This window comes from Globicephala melas, chromosome 7 (genome assembly GCF_963455315.2).
Source record: "Globicephala melas chromosome 7, mGloMel1.2, whole genome shotgun sequence".
NCBI lineage: Eukaryota > Metazoa > Chordata > Mammalia > Artiodactyla > Delphinidae > Globicephala > Globicephala melas.
In genome coordinates, this window is record NC_083320.1 from 26,111,876 (window position 1) to 26,125,409 (window position 13,534).

Sequence of the window (13,534 nt, forward strand, 5' to 3'; positions counted from 1 at the left end):
GCACATTACAAGGATCATACACCATGATCAAGTGGGGTTTAGCCCAGGAATGCAAGGATTCTTCAATATATGCAAATCAATCAATGTGATACATCGTATTAAAAAACTGAAGGAGAAAAACCATATGATAATCTCAATAGATGCAGAAAGAGCTTTTGACAAAATTCAACACCGATTTATGAAAAACGCTCCTCAGAAAGTTGGCATAGAGTGAACCTCCCTCAACAAAATAAAGGCCATGTGTGACAAACCCACAGCCAACATCATTCTCAATGGTGAAAAACTGAAACCATTTCCTCTAAGATCAGGAACAAGACAAAGTTGCCCACTCTTACCACTTTTATTCAACATAGTTTTAGAAGTTTTAACCATAGCAATCAGAGAGGAAAAAGAAATAAAAGGAATTCAAATCGGAAAAGAAGAAGTAAAACTGTCACTGTTTGCAAATGACATTATACTATACATAGAGAATCCTAAAGCTGCTACCAGAAAACTACTAGAGCTAATCAACGAATTTGGTAAAGTAGCAGGATCCAAAATTAGTGCACAGAAATCTCTTGCATTCTTATACACGAATGATGAAAAATGTGAAGGAGAAATTAAGGAAACACTCCCATTTACCACTGCAACAAAAAGAATAAAATACCTAGGAATAAACCTACCTAAGGAGACAAAAGACCTGTATGCAGAAAATTATGACACTGATAAAAGAAATTAAAGATGATACAAACAGATGGAGAGATATACCATGTTCTTGCATTGGAAGAATCAACATTTTGAAAATGACAATACTACCCAAAGCAATCTACAGATTCAATACAATCCCTGTCAAACTACCAATGGCATTTTTCACAGAACTAGGACAAAAAATTTCACAATTTGTATGGAAGCACAAAAGACCCCGAATAGCCAAAGCAATCTTGAGAAAGAAACACAGTGCTGGAGGAATCAGGCTCCCTGGCTTCAGACTATACTACAAAGCTACAGTAATCAAGATGGTATGGTACTGGCACAAAAACAGAAATATAGATCAATGCGACAGGATAGAAAGCCCAGATATAAATCCACACACCTATGGTCAGCGTATCTTTTTTTTTTTTTTTCTTCTTTGCGGTACGCGGGCCTCTCCCGTTGCGGAGCACAGGCTCCGGACGCTCAGGCTCAGCGGCCACGGCTCACGGGCCCAGCCGCTCCGCGGCATGTGGGATCTTCCCGGACCGGGGCACGAACCCGCGTCCCCTGCATCTGCAGGCGGACTCTCAACCGCTGCGCCACCAGGGAAGCCCGGTCAGCGTATCTTTGATAAAGGAGCAAAGAATATACAACGGAGAAAAGACAGCCTCTTCAATAAGTGGTGCTGGAAAAACTGGGCAGCTACATATAAAAGAATGAAATTAGAACACTCCCTAACACTATACACAAAAATAAACTCAAAATGTATTAAAGACCTAAATGTGAGGCCAGACACTATAAACTCTTAGGGGAAAACATAGGCAGAACAGTCTATGACATAAATCACAGCAAGATCCTTTTTGACCCACCTCCTAGAGAAATGGAAATAAAAACAAAAATAAACAAGTGGGACCTAATGAAACTTAAAAGCTCTTGTACAGCCAAGGAAACTATAAAAAAGACAAAAAAGACAACACTCAGAATGGGATAAAATATTTGCAAACAAAACAACTGACAAAGGATTAATCTCCAAAATTTACAAGCAGCTCATGTAGCTCAATATTAAAAAAACAAACAACCCAATCCAAACATGGGCAGAAGACCTAAATAGACATTTCTCCAAAGAAGATATACAGATTGCCAACAAGCACATGAAAGAATGCTCAACATCACTAATCATTAGAGAAATGCAAATCAAAACTACAATGAGGTATCACCTCACACCAGTCAGAATGCCCATCATCAAAAATCTACAAATAATAAATGCTCGACAGGGTGTGGAGAAAAGGGAACCCTCTTGCACTGTTGGTGGGAATGTAAATTGACACAGCCACTATGGAGAACAGTATGGAGGTTCCTTAAAAATCTAAAAATAGAACTACCATATGACCCAGAAATCCCACTACTGGGCATATACCCTGAGAAAACCATAATTCAAAAAGGGTCATGTACCACAATGTTCATCGCAGCTCTATTTACAATAACCAGGACATGGAAGCAACCTAAGTGTCCATCGACAGATGAATGTATAAGGAATATGTGGCACATATATACAATGGAATACTACTCAGCTATAAAAAGAAATGAAATTGAGTTATTTGTAGCGAGGTGGATGTGCCTACAGTCTTTCATACAGAGTGGAGTAAGTCAGAAAGATAAAAACAAATACCGTATGCGAACACATATATATGGAATCTTAAAAAAAAAAAAATTTTTTTTGAAGAACCTAGGGGCCAGACAGGAATAAAGACGCAGATGTAGAAAATGGACTTGAGGACACGGGGAGGGGGAAGGGTAAGCTGAGACGAAGTGAGATATACACTACCAAATGTAAAATAGATAGCTAGTGGGAAGTAGCTGCATAGCACAGGGAGATCAGTTCGGTGCTTTGTGACCACCTAGAGGGGTGGGATAGGGAGGGTGGGAGGGAGATGCCAGAGGGAGGTGATATGGGGATATATGTATACGTACAGCTGATTCACTTTGTTATACAGCAGCGACTAACACAACAATGTAAAGCAATTATACTCCAATAAAGATGTTAAAAAAATGTACACAAATAAACATGTGTTGACTGATTAAAAAAAAAAAAAAGATGACAGCCTCAAAGACAACACCTAGCATGCATATTGAGTACTGAGGCAGAGTCATTATTACTGGAAAGGTCTTTAAAGCAGTGGTTCCAAAAGAGGGTTTGAACGAGATATATCATAAGGTACTATTTGAGGTGAGGGTAAGGGCAGACAGTGAAAGCATCGGTTCTAGAAAGTTCTCACATGACGGCTGCATACCTGCTTCTGAGAAACATTGCTTTAGATGCTGCTCACCTGTAAGTGGCCCAAACATTAGAATCATCTGCAGCAGTAGTTATCCAAATGTGGTCCCCAGACCAGCAGCAATAGCACCACATGGGGACTTGATAATGATACAAATTCTGGGGGCCTGCTCAGAACTACAGATTTAGAAACTGGGGAGGAGTCTTGTAACCTGTATTTTAACAAGTGCCCCAGGTGGTTATGATGCATACAGTTAGAGAACCACTGCGCTAGCATACAACCAAATGGGCTCTGAAGGGCAGTGAAGGAAATTGTCATCTTTAAAATAACCAGCAGACTCAGAGGAGGAAGTTCCCCTCAAAATTAAATTTTACCTGGGGCATGTCCTACTGCTACCTAGTTAACAAAATGTTTTTAATGGGATTCCCTGGTGGCACAGTGGTTAAGAATCCGCCTGCCAATGCAGGGGACACGGGTTTGAGCCCTGGTCCAGTAAGATCCCACACGCCACGGAGCAACTAAGCCCGTGCGCCACAACTACCAAGCCTGCGCTCTAGAGCCCATGCACCACAACTACTGAAGCCCATGTGCCTAGAGCCTGTGCTCCGCAGCAAGAGAAGCCACCACAATGAGAAGCCCGAGCACTGAAACAAAGAGTAGCCCCCGCTTGCTGCAACTAAAGAAAGCTTGCATACAGCAACGAAGACCCAACACAACCAAAAATAATAAATAAAATAAATAAATTTATAAACAAAAAGAGAAAATGCATAATAAAAAAAGACCCTTCACAATCCAGCCCCAATTAAAAAAAAATGTTTGAAATCTTTTTCCCCCTTCCACTTTTATTTATAAATGATGACCTTTTCAATGGCTCCTTGGCTGATGGTTTGTGTGGGCAGCATCAGAGTAGCATCTCCTGAGTGGACGCCTGCATCCTCCACGTGTTCAGAGATGGCATGGGAGATGACCTGGCCAAAAGAAGATTTGCAAAAGAAGTGTCAGCTCTTCTTCAATGAATCTGCTGCCTGACCCATCCCCCTAATTCTAACAGATGCCTCCAGCATTGAGCAGTTTCTTTGCTAAGTCTCTGATGAGTGGAGTAGAAAGAACTGCATATGTAGCGTCACCAAGCCTCCCTGTGCAGTGACAGATCACCTCTAAGGGCAGCTGAGAGTGTCTGAAAGCTTACCTCCCTCTTCCATTGATTAGAATAGTTATTAATACCAGGAAAAGAAGGCAACTAAGCCAACTCATAATGACTTTTAAAAATGGATAGGAAAATAAAGCATTTGGGGGGCACTGGAGATAGCTTTATCTTTTCCTTCCAGGTTAAGTTTTAAACACTGGAAAAGAAAAGATGGGAGAGGTCAATATCTAGCTTAGGTAAATGTCATAACTTAGATGGATCAGAAAGAAAATGTAAGATCTAAAGATCAAGAGCTCTTTATCAGCCCCACACTCTAACCAACTGAGCTAACTGGCTACCTACAAGAGATCTTTAAACTGAAATTTGAGACAGGAAGGAAGCAAGAGGAAAATATTCTTGTCCTCTTTTAGAGGTAAGAAAACCAAGGCAATATAAGAATAAATAACCCAAGTACATGTGACTGCTATGTGACCAAGTCAGGATTTTGAACACTTATCTGTCCGATTGCAAAGTTTACGGTCTCAACCACAATAACCTGAATGTTAACAGTATGTGTGTCTTTGGAAAATGATAAAGCTGAGAGTGGGGGAGAATAATTGGGTGGCTGTAGAAGACTTAAATAAATTACAGTGAAGATTTGTTTATCAGATTTATAGATGATTTAAAGCAGAGTGACATTTGAGTCCCAGTACTCCTGCTGTCACTTATGAGTTCTGTGACCTGGGTGAGATACTTTATCTCCTTAGCCTTGGTTTCTGATAAGATAGGAATAACAATGGTATCTGCCTCACAGAATGTTTGTAAGGATAAAACAGAACACATAAACAGTGCCTGGCATGATATTTAGTGCAGAGTAAGCGCTCAAATTTTTTACACTGTCTAGAAATGGGGAGGCAACACCTCACTGAACTCTGAAAAAAAGTTATATGTCTGAAATACTAGGTCCACTTCTGAGTGTGACTGTTTAAAAGTTATGTGAATAACCTGGAACACTTCCAAAAGAAGGAGTCCAGGATGATAAGCAATGGTCAAGGTCTAAGAGAATCTTAGGGCAGGAGCATATCCTAGCAAAATGGAACCAAGTCAGGCCAACTGAACAGCATTACTTTACCAGCACAATATGTGAAAAAACATAAATATCTGTAGGCCAGTCTTACATTCTCCACTTCCACATTGGTATGATCACATTCCTCTTATTTTATACCTCAGTCTCAAATACATAAATGTTCAAGTGGGAAAGAATATACATATGTTCCATAACTCTGGAGGCCAGCAGGTCAGGGATGAACATTCTAGGGAAGCAGATCTTAGTTCAAGAGAAGGAATATATTAGATGTCCAAGAAGTAAAAGCAAAAACAAAACAAAACAATATATATATGTCATCTTACAACTTTTTATGCTCTGTATAACCAAGAGTTAAACAGAAAGCAAATGACCACTTTCCAGGGTTGCTGTGAAGAAAATTCTCATCCTTGGGGAGTAAGGGGTTGAAATAAATGATATCTAAGGGTGCTTAAACTCTAGATTATAGGATAAGAGGTCATCCTTACTATATATATAGTATTTTTTTGAAACAACCTTGATTTGAACTGTTAATCTGGAAGAGAAAAAAAAAAAAAGACCTAAACAAAGAAACAAAAAAAGCTTTAACATGCTTTATTAGTACAACTTGAAAACTAAAGGAAAGAATTCTTATAATTTCATTTCTCCCTGAAGTTTGAGGCATTCATTGTATTAGTGATACAAGATGTGATATGGTAAGCTAATTTTATGTTATTATCTTTACCCACCCTACTCTGTTTAGTTTTGCTTTTATTAACCCAATAAAAAGGAGAAGGATGGAAAAATCAAGAGAGAAGAAAAACTAGGGATTCAATTAGGAACTTCAGAAAGAAAAGTATTAGATGTTTTTCTAATATCCATTGAAACAAAAAAGGAAACACCAAGACAAAAGAAAATGAGAGAGAAAATCTATTCAAAAAGAACAAGTACAGGATGATAATTTTTAATATCATCAAAGAGAAATTCTAACAGTATGAAAAGCAGAAGATATGATACCCATGACACATCAACTGAATTGTCAGTGAAATGGAACAATTTTTTTGACTGAGCAGACTTCTCCATTATTTTTAGAGACCTGTTTTGTAGAAATCACAAACTCTAATCTGAGTTACGTTTCTAAATTGCCAAGAAAAAAATTCTGATGGGAAGGCAGGAAGAGGGGGTGGGAGATAAAGCACTTACTCTTCCATCTCTGCCAACAGCATCCATTTCCACTTCCCGGGCCCCCTCAATAAATTTTGTCAGCACCACTGGGTGTTCCTGTCACCGAGGAAAACAGAAGGGCAGAAACTTTAGCTGAAATTACATGTATGGGGTCAAGTAAATCGTGTACGTTAAGTCAGTACCATGGCAATACTTGAAAAAAAAAAACAATGCTCAACATACTACACAAACTCATTAGCCAGTTTGTTTGGTAAGAACACGGTCATTCTCTGCTAACAGTGAGGAAGAGGAAATCCTTCTCCAATTTTCAGTTCTCAGTGAATTGAACATGAGTTTTGAAATTTCAAACATTGACTTCTAGGTGAGTTAGAGAAAAGAGGAGGCTAAGGAGAGGGCAGAATGAGGTTGCTTTTCTGTCTCCAGAGTTATAAATATCTCTCTATTTTATTTATAATTATATATCAGTATTGGTTCAGGTTTTTCCTCTCTTCCTACACTTATCTTTTCTAAGCACTACAATGCCCTCCGTTAGTTCTCTGTATGAGAATTGTGAATGAACTTAGAAGAAGAGCAGCATTTTGTTTCAGTTTTATTAGGCCAAAGATGGAATTATTTACATGGAATTGACATGCTTTAAATCACTTCTAAAGTGTGACATTTGTGACTGCAAAATCAAACATTTTTCTATATAAATCTTAAAATGTTCTCCCTCTCTCAGCTGTTTCAGACCACTTATTATTCTTGATGTTCTTCCCACACTCAGTTCCTTCACGACAGTGCTGCAATGCCCTCCGCAGCTTGATCACTAGGTGCTTTTCCAGACTAAAAGAAGTGGTTGAATGAAGGCCTCCAGGGTTTAGGCATCTCTTCTCCCCTGCCCCAGGCACCAGCAACCGGCACCACTTGCTGTTTTCTTACCAGACCCTGTCTTTACCTGTCTGCATGCCTCTCTTCCACAAATGCACTCCACCTTCTCTCCTCAGCTTCATCTTTCAAATTTCAACCCATGCTTCAAGGCCTAGCTTCAATGCCACCTCCTCCCTGAAGGCTTCTCTGAACATGTCTTTTTGCTCTGAACACTAACTCCTTTTGGTCACTTCCTTGCAGTTTATCATCTTATGCATATGTGTTAAATATATCTAAAATACAAGCAAAAATAAACAAATGGGACCTAATTAAATTCAAAAGCTTTTGCACAGCAAAGGAAACCATAAACAAAACGAAAAGAAAACCTACAGATTGGGAGAAAATATTTGCAAATGATGTTACTGACAAGGGATTAGTCTCCAAAATTTACAAGCTGCTCATGAGGCTTAATATCATCAAAAGAAGCAACCCAATCAAAAAATGGGCAGAAGACCTAAATAGACACTTCTCCAAAGAAGACATACAGATGGCCAAGAGGTACATGGAAAGATGTTCAACATCGCTAATTATTAGAGAAATGAAAATCAAAACTACAATGAGATATCACCTCACACCAGTCAAAATGGCTATCAGCAAAAAATCCACAAACAATAAATACTGCAGAGGGTGTGGAGAGAAAGGAACCTTCCTACACTGTTGGTGGGAATGTAAATTGGTACAGCCACTATGGAGAACAGTATGGAGGTTCCTTAAAAAACTAAAAATAGAGCTACCATATGACCCTGTAATCCCACTCCTGGGCATACATCTGGAGAAAAAGATGGCCCAAAAGGATACACGCACCCCAATGTTCACTGAAGCACTGTTTACAATAGCCAAGACATGGAAGCTACCTAAATGTCTATTGACAGATGAATGGATAAAGAAGATGTGGTATATTTATACAATGGAATATTACTCAACCATTAAAAAGAATGAAATAATGCCATTTGCAGCAACATGGATGGACCTTGAGACTGTCATACTGACTGAAGTAAGTCAGACAGAGAAAGAGGAATATTGTACGATATGCCTTACATGTGGAATCTAAAAAGAAATTATACAAATGAGCCTATTTACAAAACAGAAACAGACTCACAGACTTACAGAGCGAACTTATGGTTACCAGGGGGGAAGGATGGGGGGAAGGGATAGCCAGGGAGTTTGGGATCAACATGTACACACTGCTGTATTTAAAATGGATAACCAAAAAGGACCTACTGTATAGCACAGGGAACTCTGCTCAATGTTATGTGGCAGCCTGGATGGGTGGGGAGTTTGGGGGAGAATGGATACATCCATATGTATGGCTGAGTCCCATTGCTGTGCACCTGAAACTATCACAACATTGTTAATCGACTATACTCCAATATAAAATAAAAAGTTAAAGAAATGTAATATATCTTATCTCCTTTAACAGAACATTTTAAATAGAAGTGAATTTTGTAAAAAAATTCAAAATAACCAATGTCTCAAGCCATAAATAAGCTTCTCTCTTCTTAAATTTATTATTAAATGAAGAAATTTCCCCCACTTCCTTTTCTTCAAAGTCCTATCGGACATGGAAAATTTTTTTCATCTCTGTTTCTCTTTTTTAAAATATTGGATATTGACTGTTGGCAGGCCTGGTAGAGCTGTGTTGAGACTTACGTGGGAATTTTTCCATATATTATAATAACAATATAACTGCAAACAAAGATAAAGTTTAACAGCTGTCTTAGTCTCTCTAGTCCAGCCTAAGACAGGGGTTCTTGTTCAAGTGATATATTGAGGGAGTGAGAAAAGCAGGATGGGGCAGCAGGAAAAAACTAGGAAGTTCGTGGTCTCAGTGGGGACTGGATTTGGCCTTACCACAGAGGGAGCTCTGAGTTGCAGCACAGAGTTAGTCCCATCTTAAGGCAAAAGGCAGTCACTGTCCAGCATTTTGAGCGTGGTAGTAAGGTGAGGTATCTTGCCTCCTGGCTGACAGAGGCTCCCATTTGACTGAGAATAGTTATCCTGAGAAGTATAGCTAGGAGGTGTCATCAGCTACCACAGCAGTTAGGGGATGGGTGCCCCCACTGGTAAAGGGATCTAAGGGGGGCAACAACAGCATCCTCCATCCTGGCCAATTGAACACATTTATGAAATAGCCCTTAATATGTTGAGGAAGAAAATTTCTTAATACATTTCAGTCTTTCAGCAACATTATATACATTGTTGGCCCTCTTAAAGCACTTCTTTCCTTAGGTGTCCATGATCACATTTTCATATTTCTTTCTCAGGCTCCTTTGTGGTTCTTTCTTCCCTGCTCAGCCATTAAATGCCAGTACTCCTTTCATCTCTGTCTTAACTGTTCCTTTTCCTCTATACTATCCCAGGTGATTGCTTCCAATCTCAAAACTTCAATTACAATGATACGCTATTGACTTCCAAATCTATATCTACATCTCTGTCTTTAGCCACGATCTTGATCTACAATTCCAATTCTATGTAACCCTCTGCTTTCAGAACATCTCTACTTGGACTTCTCACAGGCATCTCACATTCAAAAGGTCAAATATTACATATATGATTTCCCCCTCTAAAATTCCTCCCTGAAGTGTTCCTTGTTTCAATAAATGGTACCACTGTCCATCCAGCTGTCTAAGGCAGAAACTCAAGAATCATCTCTTATCCTCTCTCACCCTCCACCTCCATCCATTCACAACCTCAATACACATTCTCAATATTTCTAGAACACATGCACTTCTCTCCATCTTTACTACCATTACTCTGATCCAAGGCACTGTCATCTCTACCCTGAGCTACACAACAGCCCCTTAACCTCCTTCCATGAATTCAGACTTGTCCCAGATTTTACTCTCTATACTATAGGAGAGTGATCTTTCTTTTTTTAACTTTCAATTGCTCTTTTTTTTTTTAGTTTAAGTATAGTTGATTTACACTATTGTGTTAGTTTCAGGTATGCAGCATAGTGATTCAGTATTCGGAAAATATGACTAAAATCCACCTCAGTATATAACTGACAAGGTTCTCTCTATCTGCTCCTTGTCTTTCTGCTTTTCTACCATCATTATAATCAACACTCCCCACCATGTTTGGCATCCTAGCCATATAAATGAATGTTTTATCAGTTTCTAGAAACTTCATGCTCTTTCTCAGCTTCAGGCCTTTACATATGCTGTTCTTTCTTCCTACTCACACACAATGTAAACCTTTTAACTCTGAATCAACCATTTGGAATCAATTTAAAAGTCCCTTCTTCAAGGACTGGACCCCGATACTTTTACACTCTCCTTCAACATCATGTATTTTCTCTATTGCAATGCTCATCATATTTAATTATAATTATTTGATGTCTGACGTCCCTAGTAAAGAGAGTCCTCTGTGAGACTATCTTTTCATGAATGTAACCCCTGATACTGAGAACAATGTCATTATATAGCAGGTGCTAAATATGAATGGATACATAAATAGATCAATGATTAATGGAGGCTAGTTTTACTCTAGATTCACTGAATTGAGAATCCCAGATTCTGCTGTAGTTTGATGGGGAGACTTGAACCAGAAGTACTCCATTAAGACATCTCTATTATAAAACTTTGGCCCTATAAAGATTCTATCCACCTGCTAGCAGAAAAAAAATATTTTAAAAATATTCTACCAAGTAGAGGCCCTATAAGATACACTGTCCCAGACAGAGAACACCTGCCTCATCACTCACATGAGACCAGCTGGGTCAGGCTGCTGGTTTCTCAAAAGATGAGTGTGGCAGGACCCCTTGCAGGGAGTGAGATAGAGAAGAGGACAGTATCTCACTCCAGAACACATTAATGAAAACTGGCCCTTTGGAGAGAGTCCCTCCTCAGTTATCTGACTTTCACACAAAAGTGAATTCAAAATCCACTTGGTTTCTTTTTTATACTCTGTCTCTTCTCACTCTTTATCCTTATGCACTCTTTTCACTGACCAAATTTCCTTGGGGAGCAACTGCCACGCAGAAACGAAGCCCAGCTTCATGTGTGCAGGAACAGTCCATGCTCTTTATTCCTCTTTCAAATGCCTCTGATTTCACTCTTTGGCTCCCTCCAAACTCCACTTGCCTAACATCAAACTCTTCTCTATGAGTTGTGTTTTCTCTCTCTCTTTCCTTTTTTTTTTTTCTTTTAGCCCTATCTAGCTTTTGAAAGCTTTTAAAAAGAAAACATTACTTTTATCCTCTACAGTACAAGGTCTGCAGATCAATAACCCCACTGGGTAAATCTTAAATGGATTACACTCAGGTAACGCTGAAGGAGAAAGTAAAAGCTGGGGCAGTGGAGAAAGCTGGTTGAGTGAACACAGAATTATAAACATTTTTATTAACTTACAAATGGAATGTACCAAAATGAAAAAAATCAATAGGTGAGTGAGGGGATTTACTATTGAAGTTGCAGGATTGACTAAGGCAAAGAAAGGCTCTCCAGGTGTGAGAATTAAAAATCAGGGAAGCCTTCACTTGTGCGTGATGACAATGCTTGGGCTGCCCTTGAGGCTGGGAATCCCATGGATAACTTGACCAGCATCTAACTCATTAACAGACAAGTTTGTGCTTATGCAGCCTTGCTCTTGGAGACTAAAATCGTATAAATCTCTGTTCTGATCAAATATTCACTGGTCTTCCTCTTCTTCCACTAACCCTAAGGATCCAAATATAATTAAATGCATATGTGTTTTCTCATTTCTATATTTAGGACTATAATGGGTAGAAGAAAAAAGGAAAAACATCATAACATCCTGTGCAAAGAAAAACAACATAAAAACAAGGTAGCAATGAACAGAAAAGGTAAAAGTCACCAGAAGGAAATAGGACACTACCTGAGAGACTCTAGTGGCCTCCTCTAGGAATTTTTTCATCTCATCCTCGGAGAACACCACATTCATGGCAGACCCACTGGGTAAGGAGGGGGAAAAAAAAGAGGTCAGTTTCTTTTACCACTTCAGAAGTAAAGCATGCTAGAATTGATTGCTTCTCAGAACAGTTCCAGGCAACCTCTAGTTCCAGACTAGGCTAAGTAAGAAGGTGTCTCTTTCTACATTGAGACTTTATGTAATCAACAGGACAATCAACCAAAGTAAAAAGTCCCCAAAGTTGGGGACGAGGAAGGGGGGTGGGACATGTGATAATGCCCAAAGAGAACCATGGTAGCTCTTAGCAGTGACACATCCCCAAGGTCCAGCCTTTCTGATTTATTGTTTTAACTCTCTTCTGGTTCCAGGTAACACTTATACTGTAACAGGATTCATCCCAGGATCTAGCTTTCTAAACTTGTGTCTTCAGAGTTCATTACCCATAGCTGATCTTAACCCACAACTATGCTGTCAAAGCAGGTCATTCTACTATCTCAGCTGGGTTACTAAAGAATCAACTTTTTAGTAATATTTGCAAATATAATGTACGGTATCTGACTGAAATGTATTCAGCTGTGTCCTTTCAAATTCTTGAGAAAGAATACTATCTGAAATCAATTTACTCTGAATTTTGGCATTTTCAGAGTGGGATGGGAGGGGAGGAAAGAAGGAAGACTAAGCAGAAGGGAAGAAATAAGGAAGAAAAATATCACTTTCCACTTCCTTTTAAAAGTAACTTTTTCTTTACCTTTTCTAGTATATTGCAAATTTTATGCTTGAAGAGCTTTCAATTTCTTCATCTATTTAAGACATGAAGGCTAAGGTCCTAAAGACGCTGATAATTCACAGTATAGGGAACTAAAAGAAAGATACGGATCGCAATGATGTGAGGGAGCACAGTAGTCAGAGTGACCCCCCCTTAAGTGCCTGTGTTGTTTAAATTAACGTACATTAACACCTCAGAGAAGCAGTAGTATTGGACTGTGGTTTACACAGAATGTCACTTAAAGAAAAAGGAAAGTTTCCCACCTCACTTGAAATTTTTCATTATTTTAAAGGATCCCATCTCACATTCCATTTACACTTTCAAATTGTGCACAACAAATTACGTTTCTCTTATTATCCCCTGTTCAGTGAAGTAGCTCTTTATATGTGGTAACATCTGAAGAGAGTGACAATTGACGACTTCTCCTTTGATGACAGAACTTAGTTTCAAAGTTTATTATAAAAGACACTGTCCATGAACTCCAACATTGTAATTCATTTATTTAAAAAATCTAATCTCAAAAAAAAAAAAAATTCAAACCATAGGCACCATCGGAAGGTGCTGACAACAGTCAAAGATAAGCTGTCATTTCTGGGTATCAGAGAACAGATGCTGGTGAGAGATATCCCAAGTTTGTTTTGTTTTGTTTTTTTAAATTGTCCTCTTCT

The 13,534-nt window shown here is 38.9% G+C and overlaps 1 protein-coding gene across 1 annotated transcript in view; it reads right to left on the reverse strand.

The window, feature by feature from the left end:
• Positions 1–13,534, reverse strand: part of CPS1 (carbamoyl-phosphate synthase 1) — a 142,625-nt gene that overhangs the window by 24,198 nt on the left and 104,893 nt on the right. Inside the window, exons 28-30 of the mRNA XM_030853008.2 lie at positions 12,068–12,143; positions 6,341–6,418; positions 3,809–3,916 (exon numbers count right to left, since the gene is read on the reverse strand). Of these exons, the coding sequence (XP_030708868.1) occupies positions 3,809–3,916; positions 6,341–6,418; positions 12,068–12,143 (262 nt within the window). The remainder of the gene's footprint in view (positions 1–3,808; positions 3,917–6,340; positions 6,419–12,067; positions 12,144–13,534) is intronic.